At 38.4% G+C, this 18,584-nt stretch overlaps 1 protein-coding gene across 2 annotated transcripts; it reads right to left on the bottom strand.

Moving 5' to 3' along the window:
• Position 1: 1 nt before the first annotated feature.
• On the bottom strand, positions 2 to 18,304 carry slc25a12 (solute carrier family 25 member 12). 2 transcript variants are annotated; one of them, XM_079882751.1, is made up of 18 exons: positions 18,211 to 18,304; positions 17,402 to 17,455; positions 16,228 to 16,373; positions 14,582 to 14,697; positions 14,019 to 14,158; positions 12,724 to 12,870; positions 12,512 to 12,650; positions 12,319 to 12,412; positions 10,525 to 10,609; positions 10,145 to 10,229; positions 6,104 to 6,262; positions 5,938 to 5,990; positions 5,766 to 5,846; positions 5,552 to 5,692; positions 3,366 to 3,504; positions 2,168 to 2,326; positions 1,992 to 2,082; positions 2 to 925 (listed from the first exon to the last, which is right to left on the bottom strand). In XM_079882751.1, exons 1-18 carry the CDS (start codon positions 18,220 to 18,222, stop codon positions 718 to 720), a joined length of 2,049 nt encoding a protein of 682 aa, XP_079738877.1. In that variant the 5' UTR covers positions 18,223 to 18,304; the 3' UTR covers positions 2 to 717. The 2 variants fall into 2 exon arrangements, with proteins under 2 accessions (XP_079738877.1, XP_079738876.1); XM_079882750.1 differs by lacking the exon at positions 18,211 to 18,304 and adding an exon at positions 17,995 to 18,042.
• Between the last annotated feature and the right edge of the window lie 280 nt (positions 18,305 to 18,584).

Genomic DNA, 18,584 nt, shown 5'->3' with positions numbered 1-18,584 from the left:
ATAAAATTGAACCATGTTGATTTATTTCCATAAAATACAAGAATTAAATGCATTTAAATTATTTTCTACTTTTCAAATCGACCATGATTTCCTTGATCACAAGTTTTGAGAGCTCTGTACATCATCAGTCAGTGTGACGCAGAGAGAGATGTCTCTGTGCACGAGATGTACATGTATATACAGTACATGTGCAAAGCTACGCAAAGCCGAATGAGCAAATGAAAAGCACTACAGCATGCTTCCAATCACAACAATACATCAGAAATCATGAGGCTAAAACTCAAAAGCAGCAAATGTGCGTCTTGGGGAATGGAGACACATAAAACCATCATCGTGTTGTGGTTTTTCTTTTAGGAGTGTTTCATGAAAAGCTCTTTAGCTCAGTCGTTTCACTATTAACCAGCGGCTGATGAACTTCTCTAGGACCCTTGATGGATAATTCACTGTATGTGTCGCTTTAGGTCTTGATCAGTGTGGCGAACGTCTACCCTGTGCTTTAGCAAACACACTATGACCTCTAACCAGTGTTCTTCATCAAAACTGAGGCACTGATATGGGTTAAAGCAACAAGACTCTGAAAACGAGTATAATTTCCCATGTCCCCCACCTAAAAACTGAAAGAAATGAACGAGAAAATAAAGTGTGGAAAAATGTAGGCAAATGGGAGGGAGGCATGCAGCCATTGGAGGACAAGGCCATGGTGGGCGGGGCTTGACTTTATGACGCGCCAGCTTGTTCCTTGGGCGTTTCGGAGTGAATGGTCGTGACCCCGGAGGACTTGAACTTGGGCAGGTGCAGTCCGAACTTGTTCTCCACCCCAGCAAAGGTGGCGGCCGCCAGACGGTAACCACCGACATGCTCAGAACTGACAGGAGGAAGCTCGGAGATCCGGGATTTGGGCGTTGGTTCGGAACCAGTAGGGCGACTGGAAGGGGAAGAAAAGAAGTTGTTGCTTTAGCTGATGCTTTTAATGCAAAGAAACTCAAAGTGCAATATTTTTCAAGATAGAGGCTCTGTAATCGATTTCAGGCGTTTGCTAACTTCCCAGAGCTTCTCTGTGATTTTAGTCCCGTCTGAATGTGCATCTCAATAATCATTACGGACAATGTCAGTAAAGATTACGGCGACTTTTACCTTCAGTAAAAAGGTCCGGGAAAATGACCTCAGGTGATACTAATCCCGTGCGAATAGACCCGCTGTAAATATGTATGTAAATATTCTGTCATTTCCTGTTTCAAATATTTTTCAGGGGTTTTTCCAAGTATGGAGACGCTTGAAAAGCATTCAGTTGTTCAGTTCATTGTAGACACTGGGACGAGTCTGTGGCAAAACTCAAGTGTTTTCCACATTCAGATCAGAGAGAAGACCGAAAGCACTTGTTAGAGGCACCAAACCTCTTTTAGCGTTAGATAAGTGCCTATTACCAACACAATCCAATCTGAAGTTAGTTAATACATCGTTCGACCGGACATAACTGTTTATATATATATAAATATAGGTTATGTGTTTGCGCACGTGATATCAGGAAGCAACGTAATACACACATGATGACAGGAGGGGGACAGCGATGCATAATCGAGTTAACGTTACCCCTCCCACTTCTGCTAGTTTCACTGAGATCTCTTATCCCGTGCAAATTTGGCCATTAATATTACAGACGTCCTGTGGTAACATTATATTACTCCATCTACCCTTGTAAAACGAATCCCGTCCGAATAGGGCTTTTAATCACTGAATAAAATGTTTGACCAAAAGCGCAAAAACAAAACCCTGCCCTACATGTTAGTCAACATTATTCAGTCAATCAACGTTAGGCACATTCATACAGAATTCAAATTTAGGAAAAGTGATGCGGTGTGCATCAGAGAGTGTGCGTACATCAGCTATCAGATTAAGCATGATGTCTTCACGCTGTGTGAATCCTCTGGTGAAACACACAGCTTATTTCCATTTTCAGGCAGTAAAAAGTGTTTAACATGATCAACACTTACTGTCCTCCGAAGTCAACGTACAACCATCGCTGAAGGAGTTCGTAGGTCACCAGGGTCACACCGAACTGAGGAGACGAACGGAACACGCGAGCTACGAGAAGACAGAGAGAGGACTGTGAGTGAATATGGACGAGACTGTAGTGAAATCTGTGACACGTGTGTGTGTGTGTGTGTACCTCCAGCTCCCTTCCATAGTGCCCGGAAGCCTTCCTCATGTAAGATCTTCCTGAAGCAGTCGATCACTCCAGAATAAGTGGTCTGACCAGCGCGGGCTGCCACCTGCAGTCGTGTTTTGATGACATCAGCAGGGGTGACAAGTGAAGCAGCGGGTACACCTGTCAATTAAAATCATTCAGACATCTATTAATACAAGACAGAACATCTGAACGTAAAGCAGGAAATCTGCTCGGATGCAGTTTCATTTTGTCTAGAACAAAGTTCTTGCCCTCATTTCTTTATGTTTCAGTTGTTTGGATTCTGTTGCACTCAAAATTGCAGGAAGATGAATATGAGATGCAGAGGCGGGTCTAAGCAGAATAAATGATTACATTGGCAGTGAGAAGTCATTTCACAGAAGATCGAGTTTTGAAAAAAATTATAAAGATGAAATGCGTACACGGATGAATCGTTCACAATAAGACCAATAACATGCAATAAAAATAGATAGGGTGAATTTTCTTTTGAATGAAAATAAAATATATATATATAAAAATGGTTAATATAATGGTAGAGTATGCCTCTGGTACTGTTAGACGGATTTTTTTTTTTTTTTTGCATTTTTCAAATGTTTTACTACATCTGAATGTTACAAAACTTGACTTTTGTGTCACTTGCTATGAGAACATAAAGAAAATTTAAAACACTAAATTGTCTTGAAAAATAGGCATACTAGTACTGTTCACAGTCGAATCTGACCGCCATAGGAAATTAATGGAAATATAGAAAATATGAAAACAAAAATATTTTTTTTGGGGTACAATCTACAAATCATAAAAAAAGAAATACAGAAAAAAGAAAAGAAAACAATAAACAGCAATGAAGTGGATAAACTCTAAAACATCAAGATGGACACACCCACTTACACACACAAACAGTGTAACATCAAGGGTGCAAAATAGACATGTAGAAAAATTATGAGGTCAAATAAAAAAAAGAGTAAAAAAAAATGAAACAGATGATTAATTTCACAATAAAAATAACATGCATTTAAAAAAATAATAGATAAGGTTAATTTTAATTTCATGCAAATGTAAAAATTCCTTATTAATTAAAAAAATAAAACAAATGTATTCGAAATGTTATTGTAAGGGTGCAACCAGTCCTTAACTGAAATTGAACTGGGCCAGCATCACAAAGCTGAAGTCATGTTCTGACCTGCGATGGCGCCAGCGGTCAGCAGCTGCAGAGGGCCCAGTCTCCCGTCCTCATCCGTCAGCTGTGTCTTCGTATGAGCATAGACCGGGAAATAGATGGCAGAGAAGGGGATATCACGCAGGAAACACGCCTTGGCACCCTGTGGAAGAAAACCAGTCACATTTATTAGGGCTGTAACGATATACCAAACCCACAATTCGGTTCGTATCACGATTTTTGACTCTTTTGACTTTTAAAGAAAGGCTTTGTGCTTTCTGTTTGAGGTCTCTGTGAAAGTCTTTTAGTGCCGCTTTCAGAGCGGTCACGTCCGTAACATTGTTTTTTCCTCATAAATGCCTCAATATTTTATGTTGTGGAGAGCCAACCCTTCTTCATCCGGTGGGTAGTATTACTTTTGGTTTGCGCAGTGTAATTCACAGAATTACTAAAAAATATTTTGCTACCTAAAAGTTAAAGATTTTTTGTGTCACGTCCGTAACACATATGTATTTTCCTCATATTAAATATAAAACGCATGTGTAGACTGATATTTTTCGAATGTCTGGACTCCTTTATTACGGGAGTATGGATATATATAAACAGATATTTCAATATATTGGTATTAAATGCATTTTCTGAGAATTTATATTTCAAGTTTTGACTGCAAATGTCACATCCATAACGCTGGAATTACCCAATTTTAAAGAATTTATCCTGAACTAGTTTTGTGGTGTAGGTCTACGTACAGTGTTAATTTTGACAGCAAATTTTGATTTAGTTTTAGTCATAGTCTTTTGACTAAAATGCCATTTAGTTTTAGTCATCTGAATTGTTTTAGTTTTAGTCGACGAAATACAATAAGATTTTAGTCGACTAAATCTACAGTAGACTTAGTCGACTAAAATATAATGGGTTTAAATTTAAATGCATTTATTTAGAATTTCTCTAAAATTCCCAAACCCATATACTCCCGGAGAAAACATATATTAACCTGCTAATATGAATGATTTTAAAGTTTGAACGTGCAATACTGATACAGATTTAACTACTGTAACTTAAAAAATATCTTAAAATTAAATAAAACCACTTTTCCTAAAGTAGAACACAGTCTTTTTTTCAATGAATGATATATGAATTCTTTATAACTACTTGCATACATCATTCTCTATTCTTTCAAGCATATTTATTTGTATGAATTAAATATAATTAATCCTTATTAAAGCTATTAAGGAGCAGTGAATGCTTTTCTCTTTTTCTTTTGTTGCTTGATCAATATTAAGGACACAGACCGCATTAGGTTTTTTACCCACTGTCACTTTAAGACATCGGATCATGTCCAATGACATGCGGATCCAATGCACTGATGCACTCACAACTGTTTAAGACATAACCAACATAATTTACGTGAATACTCTCCAAAACGAACATTTAGACATAATGTTGTGTGTATTTGTCCATTCAGACTGGAAAGAGAGCTCAATTCAGTACTCGCGCGCTGTATAGGTGCCTATGTGCATGGCTGCACGCTTCGGGTCGAGTGTGTGCGCACAGAAAACCGTACCGAATAGAGCTCTTTTTTGCGTTGTCACTCTTATTCAGATCTTCATGTCTGCTCTACTCATTCTCCCAGACGTTTACATGTTTTAACGTTTTATGAGACATGAAGCGCATGCCAACTCGTGTGCCGCTGGGTAGATCACGTCAGTACAATTGTGCGCATCTACCACAAATGCAGGACATCAGACTGGATCGCTTCCCAAATCTTCACTATCTAACATTTTCGTCATAGTTTTTGTCATTCAAAACTAGTTTTTATTTAGTTATCGTCTCGTTTTCGTCTGTGAAAAAATGTCATTGACGAAAATAATGACGAAAATCATTCGTCAACGAAATTAACACCGTCTACGTATTTTATAATGTTAACTTCAAATAATACTAATAGTAATTTAAAGATGTGGTAGCATTAGATCTGGACGGGAAGGATAACTCTGGGAGTTGGAAGGGATGTGTCGCGATTCTGCCTTTTCACACCGCGACACAGGTTTGTAGGTCTGAGTGTCACGATTTCGGATTCATATCGCATATCATTACAGCCCTAACATTTATGTGTTATAGTTTACGCTAAGGCATAGCACCCATATTCACCTGTATTGTGAAAACAAGCAGTGAGAAGCTACAATGTCAATTTTGCTTGGATTATATCCCACCTTGTAGAGGCCAAAGAAGCCGAGGTCTCGAACCACATTGAGCGCGCTCACTCTGGGGCCTGTAGTGATCTCACCGGCAACCTGCAGACGAATCTTAACGATTTCCAGAGGGTTGGTGAAGATCACCTGCGAGCCACCAGCCTGATAGACAGAGACAGATCGTTCAGCTGGTGAAGTACAACACAACCCAGTTTAACAGTTCTGTGTTACTCACACATCCACCGGCGAGAATCTCAGCAAACAAAGGTATCGTATCATCTTTTGTGGTAAATTTGTCTCTCACAAAGTCATTCATCTGGAAGACAGACAACACAGAAACTCATGTAATGGGCTTTAGCGTCAGCGGCTCAGAAACGGCTTTCTACAGGCGGTTTAATGAGACTCACAGTGAGCTTGATGGCTTTCTCCGGAGCCACTCCGATGAGCTGGGGAACAAGACCTGTAGGGGAAACACACAAACAGAAGAAGAGTAGGACAAAGAAAGCGAGATCAGTGGTAATTAACATGCAGACACTTTACATGGTTTTTCTGTCAACATAACACAAATCCAACCTCTGTAAAAGCCGAATAATCCCTCGTATCGCAGGACTTTCTTGGCGCAGTCGAAGCTGTTCTTGTACATGAGCTCTCCTACGAAGGAGCCAGTGGAGCGCTGGTTCTGCATGCGGGTCTTGACCAGGTCTATGGGGTACACAGCTGTGGCACCAGTGGCTATAAACAAACACACAGGTTAAAGTGTGTACACTCAAACATATACTGTATATACTATCAATTTAAACCAGCAAAACCAGTGCATTTAATGAGACATGAAAAACTGTTTTCTTGATCTTCTGAAAGAAAAGTAGATATGCACTACCATTCAAACATTTGGTGTCAGTAAGATTTTTTTTTTTGAAAGAAGTCTCTTATGCTCACCAAGGATGCATGTATTCGTCAAAAAACACCGTAAAACAGTTATATATATATATATATATATATATAAAACACTGTCTTCTATTTTATTCCTGTGATCAAAGCTGAATTATCAGCATCATTACTCCAGTCTTCAGTGTCACATGATCCTTCAGAAATCATTCTAATATGATGATTTGAAACATTTTTGATTATTGTTTGATTATTTCTGATTAATGTGGAAAATGTTGTGTTGTGTAATATTTTTTATGGAAACTGATATCTCTGTATTCTTTAATGAATTGAATAGCATTTATTTGAAACAGAAATCTTCTAAACATTATAATTGTCTTTACAGTCACTTTTGATCAATTTAATGCATCCTTGCTGAATAAAAGTATTAACTAACAAAAACATCCGCAACACTTTAGTTTAGGGTCCATTTCTCACAATTAACTAGCTGCTTATTAGCATGCATATTACTAGGATATTGGCTGTTATTAGTGCTTATAAAGCACATATTAATGCCTTATTCTACATGATCATATTCTACATCCCTTAATCCACCCAATACCTAAACTTAACCTTACTAACTATTAATAAGCAGTAATTAGGAGTTTATCGAGGCAAAAGTTGTAGTTAACAGTGAGAATTGGACCCTAATCTAAAGTGACCAAAACATCTTACTGACCCCAAACCTTTGCCTGATAGTGTGCTATGAAACACGACTCTTTTAAAAACCCATGAAATTAGACTTCAGTGGTTTTTAGTCCATTTCTATAAGAAGTGATATGATAACATACGCATAAAAATTTACAATTAATGTGTACTGTAGATTTTAAGTGCATTTCATCTCTTCTAGGAAAAAAGTCATCTTATACACTGGCTGGCATATCCAAATATTTGGCCATAAAATGCTGTAGTGGTCGACCGATATTGTTTTTTTGATGGCCGATGCCGATATCTTAGAGAGCAGGATGGCCGATATAAAGCCGATATTTTTATTATATACTTTATATTTATTTTAATCAATATTTTATAAATTTTAAATAAATTAGAAAACAAATCTTTAAAATAAACATGCTTATACTTTAGATGACAACTTCTTGAATCTACAATCCTATTACAGTATTTTTCACAAATAAAGTAATCGTTTAAAAATATATGAATATGTGAATAAAAAGGAAGTAAACGCTGTAACATTACACTCAGTAATCTGGTAATAGTGCGCACTGGTAATCATATTTTTTCAAATAAAGACAAGGTAACGCTAATATTATACAGCACACAGTGAAAACGATATGAATATGACACAGTGGGCAACTGGATATAGCACAGCATATTTTAAAATGAAGGATTTAAAGTTTTTCGATCGCGTCTCCTGTAAAGCTGATCTTCTGTTCGCATTCACTCACTTCGCACGGACCGACCGTCACTCGCAGTGACACGTTTATCAGGCTACAAATGCACACTTCACAAGATATCACAGCTGGATTCCATTAAATCTGCAAGGTTTGTGAAATTAAATGTTTATTAGATATTCAGAGATTTGTTTAAATGATGTAGATGCACATTTGCTGAATGTTACAGTAAATGAGAAAGTATTTTAGCCTAATTGTTTGCCTTTTCTGTAACAAATAATATAAAAGCAACTAGAGCCCGACCGATATGGATTTTTGGGCGCCGATGCCGATACCGATAAAAAAAGCCAGATACCGATATATCGGCCGATTTTATTTATGTGTATATTATAATACAGTAGCAATATTATTTATGTGTATTATAGTACAGTAAGTTTGGACACACTTTACAATTGGTGTGTACAAACTTTTGATGGGTACTAGAGCCCGACCGATAAAGGATTTTGTACAAATATTTGTTGGTTTTAAAATCCGATATTCCGATATATCGGACGATTTTTTTTTTTTTTTTTTTCAGAAACGCGCAACAAAACATTAACAAATTTCCCTAACATTAGTTATTTGTAGTTATTTATGAGTTTTAACTAAAATAATATGATAATGCATTTTAAAAAGAAACTTGTTTATTTTATTGTCACAACAGAACAGAGGAACATCAAAATATATTAAAGTTCTGATAAATAAAATGTATAAAAATACAAACTTAAGATTTTTTTTTAAGACTAAATGTTTAGTCCTTTGAACAAAAACAACAATTTCACATTAAAATTGACAACAAATTCAAATTGTCATAATTTACTCTCTCAAGTTGTTTTTTTCTTCTGTTGAAAATAAGTTATTTGGATGAATGTGGGTAACCAAACAGTTGATGTACCCCAGTGACTTCCATAGTATATTTTTCTCCTTTGGAAGTCAATGGGGACCAGCTACTGTTTGGTTACCCACATTCTTCAAACTATTAATATTAGAAAAATATTAGAAGGAAATTAATACAGTTGGAACAACATTAGAGTGCCTGTAAATAATGAGATCATTTTTATTATTGGGTGAACTATCCCTTTAAGGACAAGAGGCAATGTGTTTACAATTGCTACTGTCTCTTTAAGAGCGGAGCACGACACGTCTAATGTACACGCATTTGACAAGCAGATTTTCTCTCAATTTTGCCTTCACTTTAGACAACCGACTTTGTTTATGTAAATATTGTGTGTATTTAACAGTATTAGCACAATAATACTCGAAAGATAACTTAGTCCAGTATCCAGGCGCTGGTAGAAAGGCTTTTAGTGCATGTGAGCTTCACATGTAACGTTACGCGCTGAGAAACGCACACGTTAGAACAGCGCATCAGCATTTAAAATTAAATGTTTAACCGACAAAGCATTAAAGCACATGCACATTATGAACTTTTGTGAACTGCAGTGTTAACATTTTATGTGAATATAGCCTACGTCGCGTTGTTCCGCTTCACTCTCGGCTTATTTAACCGCAGCAAAACTGGACATGAGTCACGAATTTTGTCATCCTTATTTAAGTTAAGAGAACTGATAGGGATGTTCTTTTAATTGTTATTCAAGCAATGTATGTCTCGTGAGTCGTTACCAACTCACCATGAACACACTTCACCGCTGATCTCACTCGCGGTTCTCTCTGCCCGACTCTGGCTGGATCAGCAGGTTGCAGAATGTGTGGCGTGTTATACACGAGTGTTGCCAACAGGGACGGTGTAGAGTGCCCTCTGGTGGACAAACTATACAACGCCAACACTCATAACATGGTTGAAGGGTGTTTCGTCCGTTTTTATTTTATTTTTGAAATATTTATTTATCGGCCATTATAAATGCCGATACCAACCGATATATCGGTCGGGCTCTAAAAGCAACACTTTACTTTTTCGCATACCATTTACTTTGTTTACCAGTTCTGTCTAACAAAGTATTAGATATGACTGACAGAGATCGTAAACTAATGAAGACGGAGAATGTGAGTGAGCGCTGTGTGATCAGGCTCTACCGTTCTCTTCTGGCGCGCCCGTCAAAATAAAAGTCCCGCTTCCAACACATCGACCAATCAGAAAAACTTATCGGCCAATGCCGATATTTTAAAAGTGCCAAATATCGGCCGGGTGGGACCACTAGTATGGGACCACTAGTTTATTGCTTTAATGTGAAGTAAAAGAGTGAATGATTAACGTCCTACTACCACCTTCTTTTGTCATAAGAAAATACATAACACAGTCGGGAAAAATGCCCTCGATCCAACTCGTGGTGTAACATCTTACCTCCAGCGATGGAGCCCAGACTAAACCTGTACGCGGACTCTGCTGCCTGCAGCCACACAGAGCGAGATACGTCCCCATGCGAATGCTGCACACAGAGAAAAACAGCATGTGAGCTATCAAGATAAATGCACTATGTTGTCTGTTTAGACATATGAAAGCAGTCTGAATAATAAATCTAAACCAGGTTTTTACATTTTCTGAAGAAAGTGAGAGAGGTTTCAAATCCTTAACCCAAAGTAAAAAGGTGTTTTGTGCCATAATTAGCAGTGTTTGCCAAGGCAATCTCACTGATAACAATTTTCTCACAGTAATATATATATACACACATTTAAATGAACCCTAAAAGACTCTTATCTGATCGTCTATACAGATTAACTCACCTGTCTCTGCACCTCAGCCAGATTATATGGCAGCGCTCCTTCCTCCAGTGGCGCTATCCTCTCGATATCAGCCAGGTTTAATCGTCTACACATCATAACATACATAAACACCTGATCAGATGGTAGGCAGGTAGGCAATAGAGATTTTTGTAACACTTTATTTCAGTGGTCCACTTTAGACATTCTACTGACTATAAGAAACTTTGCAACTACATGTCAACTTATTATACTAACCCGAACAGTCTTCTAATACTCTAATGAGAGTTAGTTGACATGTTGCTGCAAAGTTACTTATAGTTAGAAGAATGTCTAAAGTGGACCACTGAAATAAAGTGTTACAGAAATTTTAATGCCACGTCAGCAGCTAAGGCTTTTCTAGACAGAAGCTGCATTTTCATAGGAGTTACATAGGAGTTGTATAAATAAAATAAAATAAAACCAAACAAAACAAAATAAAATAGAAAAATACAATAAATTAAATGAATAAATTCTAAAGAGCTTTCTGGAACGGTCTTGTTGAACTAGTCCTTAAAGGCACACTATGCAAGATTTGTACCTTAATATAACAGCTTCGAAATCATTTCGATGGTAAACAAACTCGTAGTTGGGCGAATCATCCCGATAGCAAAGCGGGGGGGGGACACCTCTGGAAAAACCAGCAATGCAGGTTTGAGAGGTGGCGCCCCTCAAGAGCGCAGAGACGGCTCTGCGTGAGTGGTATTTACGACAGTAACTTTAAAGGGGTCATATAATACCATTATATGACCCCTTTAAAGTTACTGTCGTAAATACCTGCACTTTTACATGCACTTTTACAAGTTGATTGTACTGAATTGTGTGTTGATTGTACTGAAATGTGTGTTGGCAGTGCCTGTACACAACCATCATATAAATGATAAAAATCCATCCAGTGGTTTTTTTTTAATCTCCTTATATGTTTTCCCTTGTCTCAAATCGAGCCGTATGACGTCACACGGTCGGACGCCCCTCCCATGATTGTTAATTGACAGCAGCGTTTCAACACAGACCCGGCCGCTTCACGCTGAATGCGGCTAAGGTTTACACTCAGGGTACATTACGGCATGTTTTCTATGTATGACGTTCTCAATATAATTCATAATCCCATGTTTATAATGAACAACGCGTTATGGTTATTGTGTTATTGTTAAAAACGGTGTACGCACAGAACAGAGGGGCGGGGTGAGCAAAGCTCATTATCATTTAAGACACATGCACTTAAATGGCGTGCTGAAAACAGAGCTGTTTTTGATCAGGTAAAATGAGTGTTTTCTTACAATACTAATGAGAATATTTAATTAAAGTGTATTACAAACTTTTCATTTAGACCCTAAAGCACAGGTGTCAAAACTATGTAGGGCCACAACCCTGCTTCACCTGCAGTTTTCAAATAAGCCTGAAGGACTTGATTAGCTGGTCAGGTGTGTTTAATTAGGGTTGAAGCAAAACTCTGCAGGGCTGTGGCCCTCCAGGAACTGAGTTTGACACCCCTGCCCTAAAGAATCATAATAACTTGTACAAAAATGGCATTATATGACCCCTTTAAATACAAGTACTCCACAGCGACTCTAGGGGTCGCTGTTTGACAAAAACAGAAACTGCACAGTGTGCCTTTAAGTGATCATACTAAATAAAATAGTTGTCTACTTGCATTTAAAGCAGAACTGTCCAATAAGAGATGTTTAATAGAAAGGAGGGGCTTGCAGACGACCTGATCAGCTGATAATGCTGCTTTAATGTACATGTGGATGAACCTGTTTTAAAAAAGGAAAGTACCCTGTTTGGGAGTGCAGTCCTGAGAGCTGGAACAAGATGTCGACTTCCATAGGGGTAATCTGACCGAACTTATTTGCAACATGAACAAACTCCTCTACAGATGGAGAGAGGAAAGAAAATGTTAGACAATTTAGCAAAATGAAAAACTTTATTCTGATGTGAAGATGAACTGATTATTATGGACAGCACCCACCTTTAGTGACAAGCGTATCCTTGCGAGTTCCAGCGAGAGTGCTGTAGATTTTACGGATCAGTTCCATGTTGTTCAGGAGAGAGTTGAAGGCATTGAAGTAGGAGAAGCTCACCATGTGAGAGGTGCCGCCTCCTGCTGCCTAGGAGACACACACATAAACCTTTTACAACAAACTCCATCTCAGCAGATCAACAAGAGAGCTGCACACTTACAGACACAAGGTTTTCCTCCACAAAAGGCGTGAGCATGTGGTGTCTGATGGTGGACATGATGTCACTGAAATCCAAGGATGAAATGATGCCGCTCTTGTCCTTGTCCTTCTGCGCGAACGCCTGTCTTGCGTGCTCCAGCTGCAGCTCCTATGAAAACACAAGACCAGAAATCAGAAATTACATTTTGGGTGAGGGATGAACTTAAAATTTGCCAAAGACCAGTTATAGCTAGTATGGCGCCCTGAGCGAACCAACCCCTGCCACCCCCTTACATCATTTGTCACAAAACATAATTTTTTGCATGGCCGCCCCCATCAAGATGTCACCCATGACTAAATTAGCCATTGCTCAAGACCAAAAGGTCAAGATTTGGATGTTTAGCATTGACCTGTTCGCCCCTGCTGGTAAAGAATGTAACTACAAAATGAGCTGTATATCTGCCTATCTGTTATGCATCCTTTTTACATAGATATTATAGCACATAACAGTGAACATTATTAGTTATTATAGTGCTGCTGCATTTATGTTTGTACTGTTTACCATCATAGTATACTGTTTTACTATGATCAGTGTTTACAATCATGCACGTACCCATAATACTGATTAGGGATGCACCGATATGAAAATTTTGGCCGATACCGATAATTCTTTATATTTGAAAGCAGATAACCGATATATTGGCCTAATTCCAAATTGTTTTATAATTTTTGAGAGCCTGATTACAAAAACAAAAATCTTACCATTAAAAGCCATGTCCCAAACACACAATTATAATGTTCTCATTATAATTTTATATAGCCGATTTGACAGACTTGCGCTGCTCATGTTGCACTGAACCGAATTTTCCTCTTTTTTTGTAAGTGATTCCAATCATATTTCAAGCAATTCAAATCCATCATGGCGAACAGTGCGCATCTGAAGTGTCTCAGCTGAAGGAAATAATACATTATTTATCGGCTTTAATATATCAGCCAAATTTTCTTAACAGGCCGATAACAATAACATATATTGGCCGATACCGATATGGTGGCCGATATTACGTGGATCCCTAATACTGATGTTGTTTTTAAAGTGCTCTTGCACTACCTCACTTTACAATAACACTATACTGTGGTTGCACTAATACTGTGTATTGTTTAAATTATATTTATATTGTTTATTTTATTCTTCTAGTTATTTATTATTACTTATTGTTGTATGCCTCTTGTTCAGAACTGCTAACTCCATTTCGTTGATGTGTGCATACAATGACAATAAAGATTCTTATTCTAATGTGTAAATGTTTGGCATGGTACCTGCAGGAATTGGGTGAACTCCAGGTAGCTGAGGCGTTTGTTTCTGTTATTGCCGAAATGCAAGCGGATGAACTCGCAGTCCCAGTTGAAGGGGATGTGGTGGTGCACGGTCGTCTGGCTGAAGATATCACGCACATTCTCTGTAAACACACGGACATGGACAGATTTACACTCCCGCAGTCCATACTAGACGTTACAGCATTACTGACAGTGTTGTATAGCTTTGCTGAACATGTGTGTGTGAATGAATGACTGTGTTCAAGGTTAAGCTGCTTGTTTTTCCAGCATAACTATATTATGATCAGCTGACTCTGTAAAGGGGAATAAAACACTACGGCTCTGTTCAAAAGCATTGTGAGCTGCCTTGTTGTCTACATAGGCATCATTAAGTGAAACCCCATAAGTGATTTAACAAGAACGACCTACATGGGAAACTCCATCACCACACAAATACTTGACGATGTTGAGTTCGATGTTATCATGTAAAAATGCATAGCACACACAAATACAGTGTACAGAAGAAATAAGACTAAACATTTATATACAGTCACTACTGTTCTCACCGAAGGACACATCTCCAGTGCCCGTCTTGTCAAACAGCTGGAAGGCCACGATGAAGAGGGCATCAGGCACACACAGCACCGACTCAAAGGCCAGAAACTCTTGGTACGAGATCAGCCTTAATGAAGAATCAGAAGAATCATACATTAGGACATGCACAAGCTCAATTTGTAATTCTGTTAAACTCAACATTAGTTGGATCACTTGCAACTACATGATTTTATGTACAAAACAGAATTTGCTAAATTATGCCATGAACACTACCATTCAAAAATGCTTTTATTTTTAAAGAAATTAATACTTTTATTCAGCAAGGAAGGACACATTAAATTGATCAAAAGTGACAGAAAAGACATTTTAAAAAAACATTCTATTTCAAATAAATGCTGTTCTTTTGAACTTTCTATTCTATATCAGTTTCCACAAAAAATATGAAGGAGCATATGAAGTATTTTCAATAATAATACTACTAATATTAAATGTTTCTTGAGCAGCAAATCATCATATTAGGATGATTAAAATAGAAAACAGTTCTTTTAAATTGTACCATTTCAAAATGTTTTTACTGTATTTTTGATCAAATAAGTGCATCCTTGATCTTTCAAAAACCTTTTTAAAAATCGTACGACCCCAAACTTTTGAACAGGAGTGTATGTGCAATGCATTTTCAAAATTATCCCATTCGCATCTGGCTGCTACTAGGGCTGCACGATATGAGGAAAAGCTGCGATGTGCGATAACATTGTTTAATATTGCGATGACGATATGACTTGAGATAAATATTCAAATGTGAATGTTAGCTATACTGTTCCCATGTCTTAGTGCTTTAATAGGTTCTTTGCGTGATATGTCAAACGTTTATTACAGTCTTCCTGGTTCAGATTACACGATTTTAGCGCGATTTTGGCACGATCCGGTTGACATAGGGTGTCGTGGGGATTCGTAAACGACAACGGGCGTCGGGACGCAAGATTCGACCGTTTCATCTTCGATCGTTTCCATCTCGTCCACGATGGGTTGAGTATGTGAGCGCGAGTGAGTGAGTGCGAGCAACAGTGAGTGTGTTTGTGCGCCAGTGAGCGAGTGTGTGTGAGTGAGCGCGAGTGAGTGAGTGAGCGAGCGAGGGGCAGTGAGTGTGTGTGTGTGTGTGTGTGTGTGTGCGCGAGTAAGTGAGTGAGTGCAAGTGAGTGAGTGAGCGAGGGACAGTGAGTGTGTGTGTTTGTGTGTGTGTGTGTGCGAGAGAGTGTGTGTGTGTGTCATTTATATACTGTCTATGGTGTGTGTGCGTGTGACGGCACGCGATGACTGGTCGGAAAGCAACGTGTAGTCTGACAATGTTTCTTGTCCACAACACGACAAGATTTTAGGAGTCAAAATCGTGTAATCTGACACCGTGACTTCAGACACAAAAATCTTGTAATCTGAACCAGGCATTATTCATCGTGTCAGGCTGTCTGGTGCGATGTGTTCATCGCGTGGGTTCATATCGCGATGACGATGAAAATTCGATGTATCGTTCAGCCCTGGCTGCTACAGCAGAAAATAATGCAAAAGTAGGTGAACTTCTAGATCTGAGCTGATCTGAAGGTTCAGGCTTCATATCAAACCATCAATAATTAGAACACAGAAAATACGATGTTCGTCTCACCCATCTTTTGTGGTGTCCGCCACTCCGGCGAGCAGCTGCACAGTTTTAGGGTTGTAGTGGAGCTGCGTGTGGAGGCCCAAATACCTCTGCACAAAATCAGTGGGTGTCATGTACCGCTCTCCATCCTTCTCCACCACACTGGCATACTGAGGGGAAAATTAAAAATTAAAAAACACACAATTACAGCATTTGTGTTGGATATGAAGCATGATTAAACATGTGTGATGCTATTTTTTAAACCTCAAAAACATGGTTCAAAAATCAATGTCATGAACCAATACATAAAACAGGGCTTAACAACCATTATAACTATATTTTAAGAGTATTATTATGCATTCCCCCAGTGATAAGGAAACAAAGCTGTTGTCAGTCGTGTAAAATAACACTGGCAACTGTTTTTGGTAACAAGCCAGCTACAATCTTGTTTATCAAGTAGCAACATCCGTCTACTGGGACAACTAGGCAAAGGAGACAATAATCACGAGCCGAGCAAGTTGTGTATTTTCCAGATTTGAGAAAAATAATCTGGACAAAGTGTTGACGGGAGATGCCCTCTGACCTTATCATACATTCTTCACTCATCCATCTATTGCCCTGACATTCATGTCTTCCTCCAATATATCCATCTTACATGCTTGAGTCCTATTAATAGAGCCACATCGCACACAAGTCACTGTTACCAGACACCAAAGCGGCCCAAGAAACAACTACTCTCGGCTGACAGACCCACAAGATCTCAACGGCGGAAGTGATCACAAGTCCCTACACGAACAGAAAAAAGCCTTGGAGGACATTTAAAGATGGAGAAAGATAGTGTATAAACACACACACACACACAACCCACAATCACACACAGGCGTCTAGACGTTCCCAAGCATGCAAGTCTCTCTCTGTGTTGCTTTTGGTGAAAGGAGACGGCTCCAATCGGTCATGATGTGCACGTTGAAGTGAACCTGACATCTTAAGCATCCTAAACTTACCGACAACACCGCGATAGTTAAAAATGCAGCGTGACTAAGGAAATAAAGATTAAATGACAGATCAAAGTCATGACACTATTGACTTTTGCATCTAAGGTTGCACAGCCGGTGCAAAGCTGCTCAATGGACTCAATTTACTACAGTATAATGGTATTAGACCAAAATAAGGAAGGATTTCTACTGTTTTATCTTACCTTTAGAAAGATGACCTTCAGCTCGTTAGGGTCGGCCCTTTTGGTTGACTGCACCTGTAAACCACAAAATAATTAGAAGGTTACTGGACATGGAATGTGAAACTAAAGAGTTTTTACCCATGATTATAGTCACAACAGCCCTACCCTCTCTAGTGAAATGCATGGTATGTTTCAACTAAACAGATCTAGCTGTCTCGTTAGTTTCATTAGGGTTATATTGAGAAAACTAGCCTACATCTATTCCCAAAATACCAAATACTCTACGCGGTTAAAGGGCACATTCAATATTATTGGGACTTCCTGGCTCACAAATATTGCACAGAATAAATGCAAAACTAAATTAAGTTTTTAAAAAAACACAAATGAACCATAAATAAACCAGCCACTAATTCATCAACACAAACACACATGAAGCCATTGAGTCCCTGAAGAATAAAATGATCCCAATTTCGCCCACACGGCATGATCCTTACACGCCCGACTACACTTTATAAACAAAAGCTAATCTCTAACAACACAAAAGGCTGTTGGAGAGCTGATTAATACGGTTTAACGCAGATTTCAGATATTTTTTATGGTTTTATGATCCTCACAGATACTCAATCAGTCAAAGTCTCAGCCCGAGTGTAGTGATAAGCTCAGTGATGCTCGCGCCGGTCCGTTAAAAACGTTTAATCACTCTCTCTACTGATCTCATTTCAACATCTATTAGTTTTTCTCCCGCTCATAAACACAAACTGCAAGTAAGAGTCGTCAGATAAAAATGAGAAACATAAATTTTCAGTCAAATACAGAGTCGCTGGAGTCACCTTGGCCGCCATGCTGCTGTCTGACGTCACGTGTGGGTCGCGCAGGCGCGTGGCCGATGACTGAGTGCGCGCGAGAGGATCCAAAGGAGGTGCTCGCGCACCTGTGATGTCACACCTCACAAGATTTCCAAGCAGCCCTCAAAATGTATTCATTTTATTATCTATACAAATATTTTATTATATTTAGCATTGTATTTCATCTGGATTTTTGTTGTTTGTTAAATTTCTTTAGAACCATTTGTTATTCAATTAAAAAAAAAATCCCTTACGTTAAAATTTTCAAGAATATATTAATTATGACCATATATGCAGCTACAAAGGGAAAATATGGAAAATATATTTGATTCACACATTTACATTTCATGCATTAGATG

The sequence above is a fragment of the Squalius cephalus genome, assembly GCF_949319135.1.
Source record: "Squalius cephalus genome assembly, chromosome: 10".
NCBI classification, from domain to species: Eukaryota; Metazoa; Chordata; class Actinopteri; order Cypriniformes; family Leuciscidae; genus Squalius; species Squalius cephalus.
Note: the sequence above shows the minus strand (reverse complement) of the source record. Positions and strands in the feature narration are given on the sequence as shown.

Excerpts from the sequence above, each read along its gene's own strand:
- slc25a12 (XM_079882751.1), bottom strand. Across the intron at positions 14,698-16,227 it reads GCGGACACCACAAAAGATGG|GCTGATCTCGTACCAAGAGT; the intron begins GTGAGACGAACA and ends TTCTTCATTAAG. Across the intron at positions 2,083-2,167 it reads ACTATGGAAGGGAGCTGGAG|CTCGCGTGTTCCGTTCGTCT; the intron begins GTACACACACAC and ends GTCTTCTCGTAG.